Source organism: Capra hircus, unplaced genomic scaffold (assembly GCF_001704415.2).
Source record: "Capra hircus breed San Clemente unplaced genomic scaffold, ASM170441v1, whole genome shotgun sequence".
In the NCBI taxonomy this organism is placed as follows: Eukaryota; Metazoa; Chordata; class Mammalia; order Artiodactyla; family Bovidae; genus Capra; species Capra hircus.
The window spans coordinates 8,133-26,513 of NW_017190167.1; the positions used below are offsets into that span (position 1 = coordinate 8,133).

At 41.1% G+C, this 18,381-nt stretch overlaps 2 protein-coding genes across 3 annotated transcripts in view; one reads left to right on the forward strand and one right to left on the reverse strand.

The window, feature by feature from the left end:
* Positions 1-234: 234 nt before the first annotated feature.
* Positions 235-1,085, reverse strand: RAB33A (RAB33A, member RAS oncogene family; the record flags this gene model as incomplete). The annotated part of the gene is given in 1 exon segment (XM_018045195.1): positions 235-1,085. A coding segment is annotated over 1 exon segment (258 nt), but the record flags the coding sequence as incomplete, so codon positions are not given.
* Positions 1,086-6,091: 5,006 nt separating this feature from the next.
* The window catches only part of AIFM1 (apoptosis inducing factor, mitochondria associated 1), a 28,353-nt gene continuing 16,063 nt past the window's right edge, over positions 6,092-18,381 (forward strand). The window contains exons 1-4 of one of the 2 annotated variants that reach the window (XM_005700378.2): positions 6,092-6,428; positions 12,725-12,867; positions 17,172-17,271; positions 18,217-18,341. In XM_005700378.2, coding sequence (XP_005700435.1) covers positions 6,323-6,428; positions 12,725-12,867; positions 17,172-17,271; positions 18,217-18,341 — 474 coding nt within the window. In that variant the 5' untranslated portion in view covers positions 6,092-6,322. Of the gene's footprint in view, positions 6,429-12,724; positions 12,868-14,051; positions 14,183-17,171; positions 17,272-18,216; positions 18,342-18,381 lie in introns of both variants that reach the window. The other variant, XM_005700379.2, reaches the window with a different exon arrangement.

The following is an 18,381-nucleotide window of genomic DNA, read 5'->3' on the forward strand; positions in this document are numbered from 1 at the left end:
GGCAAAGGGCATGAATGCAACCACTCCCTCCAGCCCTCAAAAAAAAAAGTGGGGGGGTTGAGGTGGGAATTGGGCCACTGAGAGAGGCGAAAGGGGATGAGGACTTGCGGAGGGTCTTGGGCTCAGCAAGCGGCGACACAGCCACACGCTGGACATTTACAACCACATGAGAGATACCTCTGGCAAGACCCCCTCCCAGATCCCTCCCTTTCTGGACCTGACCGTCTGAATCACCTTGATCTTCTCGCCCTCGATTTCCACCGTCTTCTCCCTGAAGTCAACGCCGATGGTGGCTTCAGTCTTGTCCGGGAAGGTACCCCCGCAGAAGCGGAAGGTCAGGCAGGTTTTGCCCACGTTGGAGTCCCCGATCACGATGATTTTGAAGATGCGAATCTGCACGTACTGGTCCAGCGACGAGTCCAGCTCCAGGGAGGCCAGGCCAGCGGCCGAGGCGGGCTGCAGATTCCCATGGCCCAGGATGGGCTGCGCCATCTCCCCCGGACCAGACCGGGGCCCCAACCCCCCTCGAGGGCTCCGCACAAAGAAAACGGCCACGTTAGTGCGCTCGAGGCGAGCGAGCTTTGTGCGTGTGTATGTGTGTGCGTACGTGTCTGTGAGTGTGTACCCGCGCGTGTATGCGTGCGCCGGCAACGTGTGTGCGCGCGCGCGCGCGTGAAGGGGGTGCTTCTCACCCCAGCCCCCCTCCTCCAGCGCACCCTCCTAGCAGCTCAGAGGCAGCGACACAAAAGCCAGGGAGGGGAGGAGAGATGGAGGAGAGCCGGCAAACCTTCTCCTTGGGCCTGTGCCCTCGGGCTTGGGATCCTACGGCGCTCCCCAGGCCGCCTCTGCCGCCACCGCGCCTTTGCATAAACCCTCCCCTGCCGGGACCCTAGGGACACACCGGAGGGAAGAAGCCTAAGGAGGATAGGGTGGGTGGGGAGATCCGCACACGCCAGCTCGGGATGGTCTTCCTTTTTCCTTGCACCCATTTATTTTATAGCTTTCGGGCTCCCCACTCCCACTTTCTCAGAGCGCTCGGGGTCAGCGGGCTGGGAGCACAACTGGGGAGGACAAAGAAAGCTGCATCTTCGGGCGTCTCTAGAGCACTTTGGCCCTGGAGCGACACTACTCGGCGGGAGTGGGATGTGGGGCGGAGACACCTCTTTCACCTCTCCTGCGGCGGGCAGCTGCGCCCCGCCTCCGCGGCCCCCTCCCAAGCCTTAAGATAAAGGGATGCTCTGTCTTACTGAGAAAGCAGGTGCGCTCGCGCGCCCCAGGGAGCCGGGGAGGGCGCTGCCAAGACACACCATGGGTTGTGGGGCCCGCGCAGCTGAGAGGAGGAAGGCAGGGGCACGGGTGTGCGTGTGTAGGGCGAGTTACTGTTTCTGTCACAGACTTGCCAGATGTAGGGGGGCGCGTGCCAGGCGCCAACCGCCCCTCATCACACCACGAGCACCCATCCTCTGAATGTTCAGGAGAGTGGCTCCCATTGGCTGCTGCAGTCGGTTGTGTTTGGCTGGCCAATGGGGAAGGCCCGCCGCGGCAGAGGGCCGGTGTGTGGGCTAAGAGAAGGGGGAAGCTAGTGCTGGCAGCTTCAGCAAAAGGGGACTTTGTTTCCGGGGCTAACCGTGACAGGTCCAGGTGGAGGGATCCTGAGACATGGCGTAAACCTCACAGTGTCTTGCACTTCTGGGCTCTCCATACAATCACAAATCCTTGCAGAATGGTGGAGTTTCAAAAGGAAGTGGAAACCCCTAGGAGCGTTCACCCCTCTGCAGCTGAATGTAGAACAAAGTGGTTGGGTCTAATTTGCCAGAAGCCTAGATTATGCTTGGAAGATGATAAATGAACAGAACTTTTCTTACGGTATTAGGGGACAGCTTCCCAAGGCTTAATAAGCACTACACATCTCGGTCAAGACCAATTCCTTCTGTCAAAAGTGATTTGCAGGTTCAGAATTTGTTTGAAATCAACTCTACTGAGGTACAACTTACATACAATAAAATGTGCCCATTTACATTTCCTTTTAAGACTTTATCCCTCCTCCTAAAGATTTCATATGCTGAGGTATTAATGACACATACCAAGAGCACCGACTTTCGAGTTATTTGCTAATGCCATCAAGGTCAGGGATTCCAGCAGCACACGTGAGTTATCATCTTATTTGGGTGTGAGGTTGAGCTGCAGAAGAGACAACAGGACTAAATCCATTCCCATCATAAGGAAAACAATTCAGAGCATCAGTGACAGATCTGTAAGCAAATTGGAATGTGACTGCTCAGCCATTTCCACGTTACTCAAAATGGCTGGGAAAATGGAGTCTTCTAGTTAGTAAACTTTTTAAGCTGAGTTAGCAGATATATTTATAGCTAACTCTTTTAGCACATATGTAGGTCACCCATTTCTAAAACCCTAGATTATACTATTCAATGTTAAAACCATTTCGAGAAAGACTTATTCTTCATTGACTAATCCAAGGTCATCATTATGAATATCTATTATCATTGTATAGTGTGAATAGCAATCCTCACTATATTTTGTTTTTGATTGGTTGATGTCTAAATAGCTTGCCAGATAATTCTCCTCTGTATTTGAAGCTAATGCTCCTGGTGATCATTATCTACAGAAGAGTAGCTATTTTAAAAAAGAGAGAGAGATAACTATTAACTAGGCTTCCCAGGTGGTACAGTGGTAAAAGAATCCACCTGCCAATGCAGGAGACCTGGCATCCATCCCTGGGTCAGGAAGATCCCCTGGAGAAAGAAATGGCAACCCATTCCAGTATTCTTGCCTGGAAAATCCCATGGACAGAAAAGCCTAATGGGGTGCAGTCCATGGGGTCACAAAGAGTCAGACACAACTGAGGATGCACGTGCACGTGCACACACACACAGATATATCCAGGAGGTAAGAGTGAAAGTAAGTTTTGCTAATTATAGCCATAATTAATGCTATCTTTCTGAGAGATATAAAAAATATTACATCCACATAAGATTATTTAGACGCATGCTTCCAGCAAAAACTTGTCACTGAGTCTGAGAGCTCTCATTATATTTGTAAGGTAGAAACATTGATTTCTGGGAATGTGGTATATCAAAATGGGCCCATGCCCTGATAAAAAGTCTGTGGAGTGAGATTTTGAGGAACTTTCACTTGTATTTTTGGAGTTACTCATATGTGTACATTGTTTTTGCCCCCCACCAAAATGATAAAATATCATTTTTTATTAAGAGACCAAGAAAAGTACCTCATTGCACTTATTGCCAAAGTATGAATAACTATGCTGTACAATGCCTTTTTAAAGATAATTTTATTTATTTTTGGCTGTGCTGGACCTTCCTTGCTTCCTGGGCTTTTCTCTAGTTGTTGTGAGTGGGGGCTACACTCTAGTTGTGGTGCACAGGCTTCTTATGGCTGTGGCTTCTCTTGTTGCAGAGCACGGCTCTAGGGCACGTGGGCTTCAGCAGTGCAGCACATGGGCTCAGTGGTTGTGGCTCGTGGGCTCTAGAGCACAGGCTCAACAGTTGTGGCACACGGCTTAGTTGCTCCCGGCATGTGGGCTCTTCCTGGATCAGGGATCAAACCCCTGTCTGCTGCATTGGCAGGCAGACTCTACCACTGAGCCACCAGGGAAGCCCTGCACAATGTCTTTTTTGTGTTAATGTTGCATCATTAAATGACTGTCTTTCAAATACACTCAATTGTTTTCATAGGTACTTGATTGTCAAGATTTTGAGTGTTTTCCAAAGTTTCTTTCACCACCAGATAGGATTAACTTTGTATTTTTTTTCACATTTATTTTATTGTCTTCTTAGTTATTCATAAAAAAGGAAGTATCAGCCAAAATTCACTGCTGCTAAGTTGCTTCAGTCGTGTCCAAATCTGTGCGACCCCACAGACGGCAGCCCAACAGGCTCCTCCGTCCCTGGAATTCTCCAGGCAAGAACACTGGAGTAGGTTGCCATTTCCTTCTCCAATGCATGAAAGTGGAAAGTGAAAGTGAAGTTGCTCAGTCATGTCCGGCTCTTCGCGACCCCATGGACTGCAGCCTATAAGGTTCCTCCATCCATGGGATTTTCCAGGCAAGAGTACTGGAGTGGGGTGCCATCACCTTCTCCAAGGATTAACTTTGTATTTAATCAATCCTTGTTCATTACTGACTTTTAGAAATAGCAATAAATGTCAATGTCTGCAAGGCCTTTAAATATGAAATAAATAGAAATTTTTTACCTTATTGTGGAATTGCTATTTTCAATATTTATCCCCCTCAAACAGCCCTACTTTAAAAGAAAACTATTACCTGCACTTCTGGACATTAATCTATTCTTAATGAGTATGGGGACCCTGAATCATTTTCTCCCAATAAATATTGTTTCCTGGGTTAAATTTCCTAAAACGACATTGTAATTTCATTCCCTATCCCTAATTCCACTAAAAATAATAACTTCATCACCTACAATATTAGGGCCAAACTTTTTTGCCTGTTTGAATCTGGCCCCACCACATTCACCTATCCTTATTTACTTCTTAGTATGTACTCAAGCCATTGTCCCATGAAAATGTGGTGGGTTTTGTTTTATTCTTCCAAGCATTTTAAACAACATGGTGCTTCCTCTAAGATACTTCACAAATATTAGCTCATTTAATCTTCACAACAACCCTATGGGATTGGTAGATGAGGAAAGGGAGGCATAAGTGACTTGCCCCAAGTGGCAGAGCCAGGATTCAGCCTGGAGCAGACTGGATCCAAATTCAATGATGCTTAACCACTGAAAATATTACTTTTGGTCCAAAGTATTCACCATCTGAAACATCATTTCTTCTCCTCCACTGTCTATGTTAATTTTACTATTCATTCTTCAAGACAGAGCTCAAGTAACACTTTTTACATGAAGTCCTTCCTTAGCTATTCCATCCCGTACTATTTTCTCTTACTCTGGCACTACATCAGATGTTATTATTTAAATGACCAATATCTCTCATCTCTCAACTAGACAGTGACCACTTCCTATACTTTTCATATCCCCCAGAGCTCCTTTCATGGCACAGTCCAAGTGGCAAGTGCTCAATAAATACTTGTTAAATGAACATGTAACTCAAGAGAGTAGGGAGGGAGGCTCAAGAGGTCAGGAAGATATATATATATAGAGAGAGCTGATTTAAGTTGTACAGCAGAAACTAACAACACTGTAAAGCAATAATTGCAGCACATTATATTCCAGTGTTATATTTATATGAATTTAATTTATTGTATTTAATTATTTATAATATTTCATTATTAAATTCATTATATTTATTTATATCATAGAGCAATTATATTTCCAATTATATGCCAATTAAAAATATGTAACTCAAAACTTTGAAAAAGGCGTATGTTTTGCATACTGCTAAAAATATATTTTTACATTTGTATTTTTACATTTGGTGGAGTCAAAAACACCTATTTACACTCAGTCCCTCATCCTACTCCTCCCATAATTCTTAAAATCCTGCTTAGGATTTCTCTCACAGAAAGTTTGTGAAACACGAACTCTTTGCCAGCATCCTGCTCTCAAGCACGGAAGCCATAAGAGCAGGAGACTATCCGCAGCACCTGGGACAGCGTCTAAGACACAGAACTGCAAGACAGATTTGGGAAAGAGAGCCCGTAATGATTCCTCCCCCAGGAAACAGGGGCTGGGTGGGAAAGCGCCAGCAACTTGTAAAAGAAGGAAGTCCCCTCCGAATCTGCATAGCGAGGTGCCCCGGCCGGACCTCCGGAAAAGCTGGAAGTGGACTACCGTCAGAGAATCCGGAAGGCGTAGGACCTAGTAATCAGTGGCTTAAACAGAAGAACAAACTGTGCTGGGGCCACGCTTTGTGAGGTGCCGTTACAGGTTCCCGCCATCGACGCAGCGGCAGCACCGGCCACCACCTCCCAGCAAAGCGGCTTCACCGGTCCCTCCTCAGACAGCTTTCTGAGCTCGCTTAGCGGAACACGGTGCCCCCAGCCCTTGGAAACTTGCAAGCAACTCCGCCTGGGGTCTTGCCAAGTGTTCGGACAGCTAGACGCCTGCGCCCAGCTTCTCCCCGTGCGGGCCAATTGCAATGCTGCGCCGAGCGCCACGCCTGCGCAGTAAGCCTCCAGTCGCGCGTCCCCTTCTCCAGCTCTGGCAGGCCGGCTTAGCTGTCCAATGCACACCCGGGGCTGGGAGGAGGAGCTTGCGTAGAGTGCGTGTGAAGGGAGCTGGGGGAGCGGGTCAGGGCCCAGGGTGTTTGACCCGTTGGTACGTGCGTAAGAAGAAAGGAGAGGAGGAGGAGGTCCAGGGTAGCGGTTGCCGAAATGTTCCGGTGTGGAGGCCTGGCAGCGGGTGCTTTGAAGCAGAAGCTGGCGCCCTTGGTGCGGACAGTGTGCGTCCGAGGCCCGAGGCAGAGGAACCGTCTCCCAGGTGACTGACCCATCCCGGGCAACCCCCACCTTGAAGAAGGGCCTGGGTTCCACAGGCTCCCTATGCCGCTCAGGGCTCCCCCCACCCTACCCTCATCCCTGGGGAAAAAAACTAAACACACTCACGATCGATCCTGTGAATTCCGAATTGGCGGGATCCAAACTGTGAGTTTCGCAAGCCGTGCCGACCTGACCTTCAAAGGATCTGAGCCCGGTAGTCGGCTTGAGGCCTCTTCCTGTGAGGGTTTGCTGTTCAGGGATAACAGAAGAGCTGGCTGTCTTGTATTGTCCAGTGCCACCTCCTGGCCACCCCCAGTTCGCTTTTTTAGAGCAGTGAGGTCAAGTAGACTTTGTCATTTATTGATTGTGAGACTTGAAGCAAGACACAAGCCCTACGCCTCAGTTCTTCTTTCTGTAAATGAGCATGTAACCTGCTTACCTTCCAAACCCCAGATGAGATTCACAGATTTGAGTCCCTTGGGAAACAGAAATAGTGCAATGCAAGTAAGAAGTCTGTCCGCTGTGCGCCAGCCACCAGAAAGAGTTGGCCCAGAATTAATTTGAGTTGAGTTGGCCTGGTCAGTGTAATTCTTGATGGTCCCTAATGTTTCAGAGAAACAGTTTGCAGAACACATTGTATTTGCCCCCCGCCCATGAACTTGTTTTAGCAAATTTTAGAGCTGGAAGGGATTTCATGGTAAAATTCAACCCGCTCATTTTATAGATAATAAACCGAGGCACAGAGAGGTGAAATTACTTGCTCAAGGTCATATTCCTAATTAATAGGTAGAGCAGAGGATAGTTTGCCTGTCTCTAGGTCCCTAATCCTCTCACCCCAACTCCACACTGTTTGCTAAAGTTTGATCTCAAAAGGTTAAGGATAAATCTGGTTCCCCTTTAAGCCCATTGGGCATCAGATATCCTTGAATTTATCTAAACATGTCTTGAACCTGCCAATTTTCAGCCTGCACAACTTCAAGGGGGTAAAGAATTATCCACCAGTACAGGGTGCTTGGTTTTGTTGGTTTTTTTTTTCATCAATAATCTTTGAATGGTCACCCAAGGATATTCATATTAGCAGTGTCAATATAGAACTGCCTTGAGGCCTTTTCAACGTGGAACTGCTTGCTGGGTGCTTTTTAAAAAGTGGAAAATATTTCCCTTAGATTGTGAGAGCTTTATAAATGTACATTTGAATAGTTTTTCCAGTTGCTATCCCTTAAGAAATTGTTTCCTGATGGGTGTACCTTAGGTATGTCCTAAGGCGTGTTGCTCTTGAAACTTAACACTTCTGCCTTTGCAGAAGTTTGAAAAACTAGATTAGGTTTGAAAAACTAACATCCTGTCTATGATGTCATCTGTATGGGTTTTGTGCATTGAATTGAGGATGCTGTATGTAAGTTGGACAGAAATTTACACAGAAATTTAGGTAAGCTGACGATTTTCATCCACACTGGGCTTTCAAACTTTGTGTACTTACTTTGCCTAAAACCCACAACTTTTGCCAGCATTCTGAAGTCTAAACAAACGTTCTCATCAATTAAGTGTGGATTTGCAAAGGTGAATTGATTCAAGAGATGTTTGAGATGGTTGGTGATATTAGAACTACTGAAATATACTCACTAAAAGTGTTCTTTTCCATTGCATGACTTTGTTTTAAGGCAGTCTGCTGTAGAGTATATTCTGACTTCTTGACAGATCCATCCATCTCTTTGTATACAGTTATTTGGCCTTTGGCCAAGCACCAGAGGATAACCTTATTATCTTTAGCAATGGGTGGGGGTGGGGTTACAATTTCAAAAAGAAATGATTCTATCGTTTTAGGAATCAACCTTGTTTTGTGGCTTGATGACTAATTGCTCTTAATCTGAATTCTTTTGCCCATAGTATCCATAGTTCACCATATGTTTTTACATAGATCAGGGAGAGGCATGTTTGTAGATAGGCCATTTCCCCTTCCTGTTTTCCCCTCCCTCCCCACTAGTTCTATGCCAGGATTATAGCAAACTTTAAACCTACTTTGGAACATCTCATCCATATCTGTCACTATTGTAGAGTTCATTTGCATTATATGTTGCCTTTTGCCTTAAAACGATAATTGCTACTATCTGGTTATTTACTATATTTGGATGCTCTGCCTCTTTCCAGAAATGATTGAAGATAATTTATAGTAACCATTTTGTGTCGGCATTCAGAATTGAGGAGCATATGGGTTAAATAGGTAATAGATGTTTTCTGTTCTGTAGTTTTTTATTTCGTTATCAAACATTGTGCTACTGATGTGATCAAACTCGTCACTGACCCCTGACCTGAGGGTCAGATGTTTGAACATTTTGCTCTGTTCAGAACCTTTTCCACTGTCTTAAAAAAGAAACTGAATTCCTTGTGGGCAACGATCCAGACTTCCTGGACACTGCCAAATGACACTTTCTTGACGCTTAAAAGACAAGCCTTTACCCACTCCTTTTGCTGGGACAGAACTTTCCAGAAGAAAATTTTAGCAAGTCAACCTTTTCTTCTAGACGTTTGCTAATATTTTAAGGGAGTTGCTGTATATTGTAACTTTCGTGTTTCCAAAACTTGCCTGGTCGAATAAGTTAAAGTAGAGGGCCAGCCAACCCCAACTGTACCAAATGAGAATCTTTGGAAGAGAGTCGTGGGAATTTATATTTAACAAGGCTGCTGATGTAATTCGAATGATAGGGAAAGTTTGGAAGCTGCTATTCTGAATGAATAATGACTCCCTTCTGTGCCACTGACCTAAAGATTAAAAAGCCAAACTGAGCAACCTTGAATCTCTTATGATTTGCGTCAAGCCCATTTTTCTGATATTCAGAATAGTTACAGCCATTCTCCCCTCCTAAACTAGGCACTACCCGAGGACACAAATTGTGTCGCATTTAGTTTTGTGTCCTCAGCACTTTGTACAGTCTGGTACATGGTAAGTTCTCAGTGACTGAACCCTAGTACTATGAAGGACTTAACTTTGCAGAATACAGTTAGATTTTTTGTGTGTCATCAAAATCATTTTTCTTCTGGTGCCTTTCTTCGGAGTGTTTCATGCAAGAGGCATTTAGCTGCAATGGACACATCACCTAGGCTTGTCCGATCTTGTGTTTTAGACATGTCAGAAGAATAAGTTTGATGTTCAGAAAACAAGATTCAAGACAATATTAGACCTCCTAACCACTTGAAATTTCTGGGTGCCTCAATTGTATGGATGTATTTGTGGAAAAGGGCTTCTGGGTGTATGCAAAAATAGGATATTATGAAACCTACAGCAGTGAATTTGTTGATTTAGGTACTATTCTAACGCTAGCCTGTGGTATTCAAAACTTCTTTGCAAAAATTTCTTCAAAATGTTCAGTCCTTATCAGTAGAACTGGGATGAATTTCTATTTCTTTATCTTATTCATTAATTCATGAAACATTTATTGCGCAAACTCCTACAGGAATTGAATCCTTGCATGATATAATGAATATAGACTATAATATTGTATTATAGTATCAGACTTGCTAAGAAACTAGATCTTAATTATTCCAACAACTACAAAGAAATGATAATTATATGACATGGTAGAGGGTCTAATTATCGCCAAAATGGCGATCATATTATGTATAAATGATCAGTTTAAAAAAATCATAAGTGTGAGGAAGAATGCTCTACTTTGGTACATGTGGTCTGACTGCAGAAAATTTAAAATAAGTAGATTGGTACAATGAGAAGGCAAGGAGTAAAGGGGCTTTCCCACATTAGTAAGACAAGTGAAAAGGCATGTTTCCGTCTTTATATAAGATTTCCTAAAATTCTGAGGCTGTGGTAGGAAAGGTGTGGGAATAATTTTATAGGTAAAAGAAAATAGGAGGGAAATATGAATATCCATAACATATTATCACCTTTTACAAAATTAAAGTCACTAGATATATAAAAAGTTGGTTTGTTAATGACTGTATTGTGTTATATTTCTTTTCAAGCAGTAGTGTAATTGTAAACCCATTTTCTTTTTTTAAAAGTCAATTTTCTTTTAAATGTCTTTTTTTTTTTGCAAATTGAGGCAAAAACTGCTGAACTTAAATTATTATATTAAAGTTGTTATGGTTTTTAGATTTAGGATCTTCTAGAGGAATAAATGGAATTATAAAAACATTTATTTTCAGTTAAAAAAAAAACTTGGGATGGAGGTAAGAGACAACTAAATTCATTGTACTGTATCTAACCATGTGGGACTTTTTCTACCCAGTTTCATTTTCTAAGCCCTGAGATTTGTCAGTTTCTATTTCTGATGCTTCATCATTTTTATGGACTCTGAAAATCAAAAGCTTGCCCAGTTTGAGATAAGCTTCTCAACCCTTGCCCATGGTTTTATTTTCATGATTTGTTGTTGTTCCCAAATATAAGCCATTTTATTTCATTCAGTGATGAAAGATTCTAAAACAGGTAAGAAATAAAAACAGTAGAGAAAAAGACATTTCCAGTTCTAAGAATATAGATCCATAGTTTCTTATCTATAACTTAGAAATGAAAATAGGACTAAAAAACTCAAGTTTTTAGAACTCATTTGTCAAGCTTTTGTAACCTGAACTGGAGAGAAGTTAACTTAGAATCTTTTGTTTATTCTCTTAATTGTGATCAGTCATAGAAACATTAATGCATGTGACTGGGTTGCTGCCCCTTATTGTGCTGGGTGTTACTTACTATATGGTATATGCATTATATACTTACCACCTAATAATTCTAAGTTCTGGGATGCCCATGTTCCCAAGGATTTCAGGTAAGAGAATGCAGCTGCGTTTTGGACATGTTTATACCCCTCTGAGCCCTGTAATTGTGAAAGCTGGGGAAAAGCTCCGTATTTTGAATTTGTGCAAGTACATATGGACCAGCTACCGGCGCTGTTCTGTTTGTCTTTTAAAGCTTGGTCAGATCAGAACATGGCTACTTGCCTCTAGACCAGTGATTCTCGAAGTGTAGACTGGCAGCATCAGTATCACCTGGGAACTCATTAGAAATGCTACTTCTTGAGCCCTATCCCAGATCCTCCAGCTCAGAGACTCTGGGGTGGGAGTGGTGTAGGTCTGGCCTTCCATGCTTTAATAAACCCTCTGGGGGACTCTGATGCCCACCCACTCAAGTTTTAGAACCACTGCTGAAGATCAGGATTGGCAAACTACAGCCCACAGGCCAAACCCACATGCTTTCCTATGCCCCTTGAGCTAAAATTGGTTTTTACATTAAGATGGCTCAAGAAAATTTTTAATAGACGATTTTTTGAAAATTATTTAAAATTCACATTTCAGTGTCCACTAACAAAGTTTTGTTGGGACACAATCACACCCATTTATTTTTATGTTGTGGTTGCTTTGGCACAACATCAGCAGAATTAAGTAGTTATAGCAGAGACTGTGTGGCCTGCAAAGCTGAAAATAGTTTCTATCTGGTTCTTTACAGAAAAAATTTGCAAACCCCTGTTCTAGGTCAGTAGTCAACATGAAGACTGTCACAAGCAGGGAAGGTGCTGGGACCTTCTTCCTTCATTTGAAAATGCTAGCATCCTCCTGGATAAAGACTATGAAACTCTGACATTTCCATGTGTGAGCATTGTTATGATCCTCAGATTCTTAATAGCCATTCCGAGTTTCTACATCAACATAATCTTTGTATTATTTTGGGGGACTAAGAGCCAAGTAGCCAGTGGATATTTTAAATTTTGTCATTCTAAAAAATATAATCCAAAATTCTTCAGTTCTTTGTGGGAGATAAATTTACCTAATTTTGTTTCTGGTTTTCTTCTGAAATTTAGCATTTCAGTCTTCCAGGACACATTACCTTTCCCACAAGGCTGAAGTCTATTCTGGTTAGATTGTGTTGCTGGAGTCTATTTGTGCAAGGTTTGAGTCTATTTGTCCCAGGTAGCCTGTAGTTAACTTGTTATATCTGTCTATTCAGTCATCTCTCCATGTTTGCTTCATTTACGGTGAAGATGTGAAGAGAGAAGTATTTGATGAACTGCCCGTGTTTTTCATTACCTATTCTGAAAGCGATAAATTCCTCCCTGGACAGCATTAAATTATACTTGTAAAACTCCAACAACTTTAGAGTGTACATTCTGATATCTGTTGTATTTGTGTGTACAGTTTTAAGTTTTTTTTTCCCCTTGGCCATTTAACAGTGAATATGACACAGCCCAATGTGCATTTAAGTCTTTACTTGTGCAATGCATTGACGTTTAGTCATAAACATGTATTAACTATTTTATTTTTGTATGTGTGTGTGTCTTAATAAATTGTGTTCCTTAGGCAACTTGTTCCAGCGATGGCATGTTCCTCTAGAACTCCAGATGACAAGACAAATGGCTAGCTCTGGTCCATCAGGGGGCAAAATCGATAATTCTGTATTAGTCCTTATTGTGGGCTTATCAACAATAGGAGCTGGTGCATATGTAAGTAGAAAAGCAGCTTGTGTAAAGAAGCTGCCAAACAGCTCCCATTAATAGACTCAGTACTACTCTGCTTTAAGACTTTTACAACTAATTCTCCTTTCTCTTTTTGGAAGAATTTCCAAAGAGCCTTCTTTAGAGTGCCTACTGTCTAATAGTCTGTGAGAACCAATTTGGGAATGACTGAAATTTCATCTCTTGTTGATCTTTGCTCTTTGCACTTGTCTTTTTTACTCTTTACTTGAAAGCTTCTGCGTTTCCTTAGATTTGACTAATCTATGAAATTGTACGTTTTCTCTTGGATATAATGCACTAACCTATGAATAAGGTCAAAATTCATTGCAGCTCCTTAGCACAATATTTTATTTTGACCCATTTGCCAAATATTGTATTTTTCCTTGGCTTGGGATAATAACCATTTAAAAACAATAACTTTCAGTTCAGCATTCCTGAAAGGAAAACTTATCCAGGAACCTCATCCAAAGACTAAATTATAGAATTAAGTCTAGTATCTCCAGGTTTAGGATGGAGTTTGTGTGAGGTGAGAAATGTGCTTTAAACTGTTATATAGTACTACCACAATAATATCCCCTTAAATGAACTGTGATCAGCTTAGCTGGTGACAGAGGAATTATTCTGTGGGCATTTTTTTTTAACTTGGCAGAGTTTACTGTGACTAAGCAGATCAGTCTAAAGCTGGATCATGTAAGGTTGAGTGAACCAACTTAGATAACACCTAGTAACACCCTTGATTGAAAGAAGCTGTTTATTTTACTTATTGAGAGCAAATGGTTGGACAACATTACAATTTTAGTTCTTTCTACATTGGTAAGAGGGTGAGCTTATCTTTGTTACTCAATCACTGTGTTAAAAAAAGGAGGGGACATGAAAATTATTTGAAGTCACTTAGATGATCATTCTCTGACCTAACTCCAGATGCACAAGGAAAGTAGATAGCTCTTGCCAGCTGTGAGTTGAATCAGAGTAAGAACTAGGTGAGCTCTGTCTGGTGACAGACTTTGAGGAAATATACATTCTCCTCCAATCCTGGAACAGCATTTGTTTTTCTTTTTAGCACAGGGTAACCAAAAACACTTCCCTGCCTTTATATTGAATGTTTCTTCATTAATACTTAGTGCTTTTTCTATTTTCCTTTGTTTCTTTCTTGGCCTTATCTTCACCTACAGTTGTGCAGTGTCATCATCTAGGACCCCCTTCTAGATCACTAGCGTCTACAGGTGCTTCTGGGAAAGATGGCAGCAGCCTAGTATACTTCTTAATTGTAGGAGCAACAGTCACTGGGGCAGGAGTTTATTATGTAAGATACTTACACTCAAATATATTTTGGGGGTAGGGTGGGTGAAACCATGGCACTAATGAAAACTTGATCCATTAGAACATGATGAAACATTCACGGCATGTGCTTTCTAGGTATTTATTAAAGGGACATTGTCAGTCACTAAGGAGTCCTCAAATCTCATTCTTCAAACTCTTAAAGTCTTACTGGAAATATCTAAAGCCATACATTTAATGATTGCTATAAATCCTCGTCATCAACCCTGTCTTTGAAACTTTTGCCAATTTCATAATTCTTTTTTTATGATGCTAAATTATATTGTGCTTTAGTGCTGCATATCTAACAAGATAGTCTCAAAGAGTAAACATTGCGTAAGCAAGTAAAGGTGACTTGAACACCATCCATTTTGAATTATTTTAGGTAAAATATAATTTCTGTGTTTTGTGGGAAACAGCAAATTAACCCTACTTTTGTTGTGAAAGGGCATTTTATTGAATGCTTCTGAGGAGGTCCAAAAAGCCATAGAAGTTACAGTGTTCTCCACACTCACCCCCAGCCTCTATTTCAGCTAAATTCATTTGGCAGTGTCCCTTTTGAAATCTGTATGTAATTTGGTCAAACTAGTGGCTGAAGTGGTATAAGCTAATGCATTTGTGTCAACTGCTTTCTAAATGCCTCTCCTTCATTACTTAGACACTACCCTCTAAAACTTAACTTTTCCATTTCATAGCTCTCAGCTTTTCCCATCAGTTCCACCCCATTCATTCAGAAACAGATTTAAAGTGTTCGTATCTGATATGTTTGTAACATTTGAAACCCATTAAACCTCTGGTTCATGTTGCTGTACCAGAGTTGGATGGCCTCCACAGAGCTGGCCAGGCAACTCTCTTAATGCCAGGCCACGGAACAGGGCCACTCATACTGCTGCTTCCTCTTGTCTTAGAAATGTCTGTGAAGCACAAGTTCCTCTCAAGCAATTCAGTTAAATGCCTCATTGCCCTCTGTGTTTATCCAACCCTGGTAATAATAAAGCTGCTGTATTATGGTGCTTTTAGGTTAAATGATAAGCTTTTGTCTACCTACAACTTATCAAACTATTGTGTTTTGTTTTAGATTACATTTTAAATCATTTAAAACATGATCTGAGGTGACTTAGATTTGTCAGTGAGCAGAGAAGCCTGGTGGGCTACATACAGTCCATGGGGTTGCAAAGAGGTGGACACTGCTGAGTGTGCATGCACACACACACACACACACACACACAGCCAAAGTGGCCTTTAGAATATTTGATGAGATTTAATATTTGAGCCAGTGTTCAACTGATAGGACCACATTGCCTCACTCAGAAAATGAACTGTCACCTTTCATATTCCTTTAAGTGGAATAGATGCCATTATATTCATCTGTTTAGAACAGTTGTCTGCTAACGTATTTCAGAATTTTGTAGTTTTTTTTTAACCTGACGTGTATTCATGTCACTGACTGCAAATCTGCAAACTGGGGAGACAGAGACACTTGGGGGAAAAGTTAATTTTTATATAATAGGTCTGTAACTTATTTTTATATCAGAACATTTACTTAAAAGCTAAATATATAAATATATGACAAGCCTCTTTCTTTTTCTTTCGCCAGTAAACCTCAAGGTATTTCTTGGTCTCCTCTTCCCTGATGTGTGAAGCCAATAGGAGGTGTGAGAGGGCCTAGGCTATTATTGGATATCTGTCTCAGTGTGAACATGACCCCAGTTTATTTCTCTGTTCACTCACAGTGATCAGCTTAAGCCATCTTTTTAAGTAGAAATCCCTTTCTTAAAATAAATATTTTTTCAAGGAATGAGTAAATGCTGGACTTGTATATAATATCTTCTGCCAAGATTAAAAAAAAAACCTCTTCCTGAAATTAGTGTTACTTGAATTCAGTTTATGAATTTAGTGGTAAATTCAAGGAATAACCATTATCTTTTAACATACAGCACTTAATTTTCTAATCCATTCATGTTGTATATTAGATGTTTCCAGGCTGATAAATGTCAAGTGCAAATCTGAGTTCAGGTTCCTTAATGCAGTTCATTGCCTAGTGGATTGCTCTGTAAGAGGCTCATATTATTCTTAAAACATGTTTTTATGCTACTTCCTCTGATTATCCTTACTTTTTCCTCCAATTAATTAATAATGTGGGATTTCAGCTGACATATGGTCACTTAAATTTCTGTCTTGTTGACCCTGTGGGTTACAAAAAGAGCAAAAGTGTTATAATGAAAACAAGTTGTTCTTCCCTACTGCTTTTAAAAAGATCTTCAATAAATTCTGATGCTGAATTAAAAAAAGAAAACTAGTCAATTCTAATGCTGTGTAAAAAAAAACCTAGCCCTTCAGTTTGAAAGGATAGAGAAGATAGTATATTTTAAATACAGTAGTTGTTTAAGTGAGATGTTTGCCCATTAAGTATCTGAGTGTCATTAAAGAATAGGCCTTTGAGGAAAAGATGAGTTACTCTATGAGACTAGGCTTACTGGTGGTCATGCTTCAGGATGTCATCTAAGTTCTGTGATACTTACATAACTTGGGACAAGAGAACTTATGGCCCAGCTTCCTACCCAGGACCCTATAGGTTGGTTTCACAGCTAGTATCCAGCAGAGTCTAAAACCTCTTTTATAAAGTTTAGCTCTTCCTAGCACCTTATTCTTTCAGTATAAAGTACTTTTCTTTTTTCTTCAGCTGTACCTCAGAATTAAACATAAGGACAATTCTTCACATAGAGCCTAAGGAAATCTGAAACTGGAACATTTTCATCTGCTTACCTGTATTCTTTCCACACCAAGTGTGTACACACTAAATATTTTTTTTTATTTCTTAAGAAAATATTTTTGCCTTAGTGATTCTAACACAGAAGAACTAACTTCATATAGACAAAAGCTTCTCATTTAATTGAAAGATAATGAATGTTACTTATGATGTGTGCTAGCTAGCTGTATGATGAAATAAATTTTCTCCATGTTTGGGTCTACAGGTCTACAAGACATTAAAAGATGACAAAAAAAGATATAATGAAAGAATTTCAGGGTTAGGGCTGACACCAGAAGAGAAACAGAAAAGAGCCACATCATCTGGTGAGTATGATTTGAGACTCAATATATAAAGCGAAAATTATAGACAATTTGCTGTGTTTTGCAGGTATCTTGTTGACATAATGATACTGTGAGGTTGTAAACTTCCAGAAACTATGGTATTACAAGTGTTTGACTGTAATTTAGGTTTGAGAATAAACTTAGTGATTAGTGATTTGTTGTTTTCTTTATATTAAACTCTCAAAAGGCAAGCTTTAAATTAAAAAATGCAAGCTTGGCAAAGATACTTATTGGAAAAGAGATGAAAGCCTTTTTATCCCCCAATGAGGATATTCTTTTGGTCTGTTTTGTTCCCCTTGTGAGTCTTTGGAGTTCGGAGTTGTTCACGATGTGTTTGTTTGCCTAAAGCATGTAGCGCTAGCCATCATTTCCATCCCACACTTCTGGCTTGATTTCTCAGGAATGTTTTAATCCTTTAATAAACCCCACAATTCCAGGTAGGCCATTTCCACTGCTTTCCTCCACAACACCTCCGTATTCTTGAACATTGTTTAGTAATCCCCAATTGATCTGCTCAGTTTTCCCCCATTATTACTAACAAAAGGTGAAACTGAACTTGATATTTTCCTGTTGGCCATTAAGAAATTAAATGGGCAGGGCAGAAGCCTTCAAATCTATACTTTCTAGTATATTTGAGAAATAGCTAAGCATTGAAGCTAGATTCTAGTTCTGAGAGGCTTAGTGAGTCAATGACCTTGGCCACATCATTCACCTCTTTTTTTGAATATTCTTCACTTATCAAAGGGATGCTTCCTGTTGCTGTCATTTCAGAAGCTGTGACGTTTGTTAAGATTAATGTAGTTGCAGTGTTTTGCTAGCTTTTTATATAAAGGATTGAGTCAGGTTCAAGGTGATTTTTTTTTAATAGTGGCAAGGAGTCACCTGAGACTTAAAAAATATTCTCCTTGTCTGATCTTTTGCTTATAGCTCTGGAAGGAGAGCCACAACCCCAAGTTAGGATACCAAGTCATGTTCCATTCCTGCTCATCGGTGGAGGCACTGCTGCTTTTGCTGCAGCCAGATCCATCCGGGCTCGGGATCCTGGAGCCAGGGTAAGGCATACACTGTCTTGCTTGACACGTCTTGCTTGAC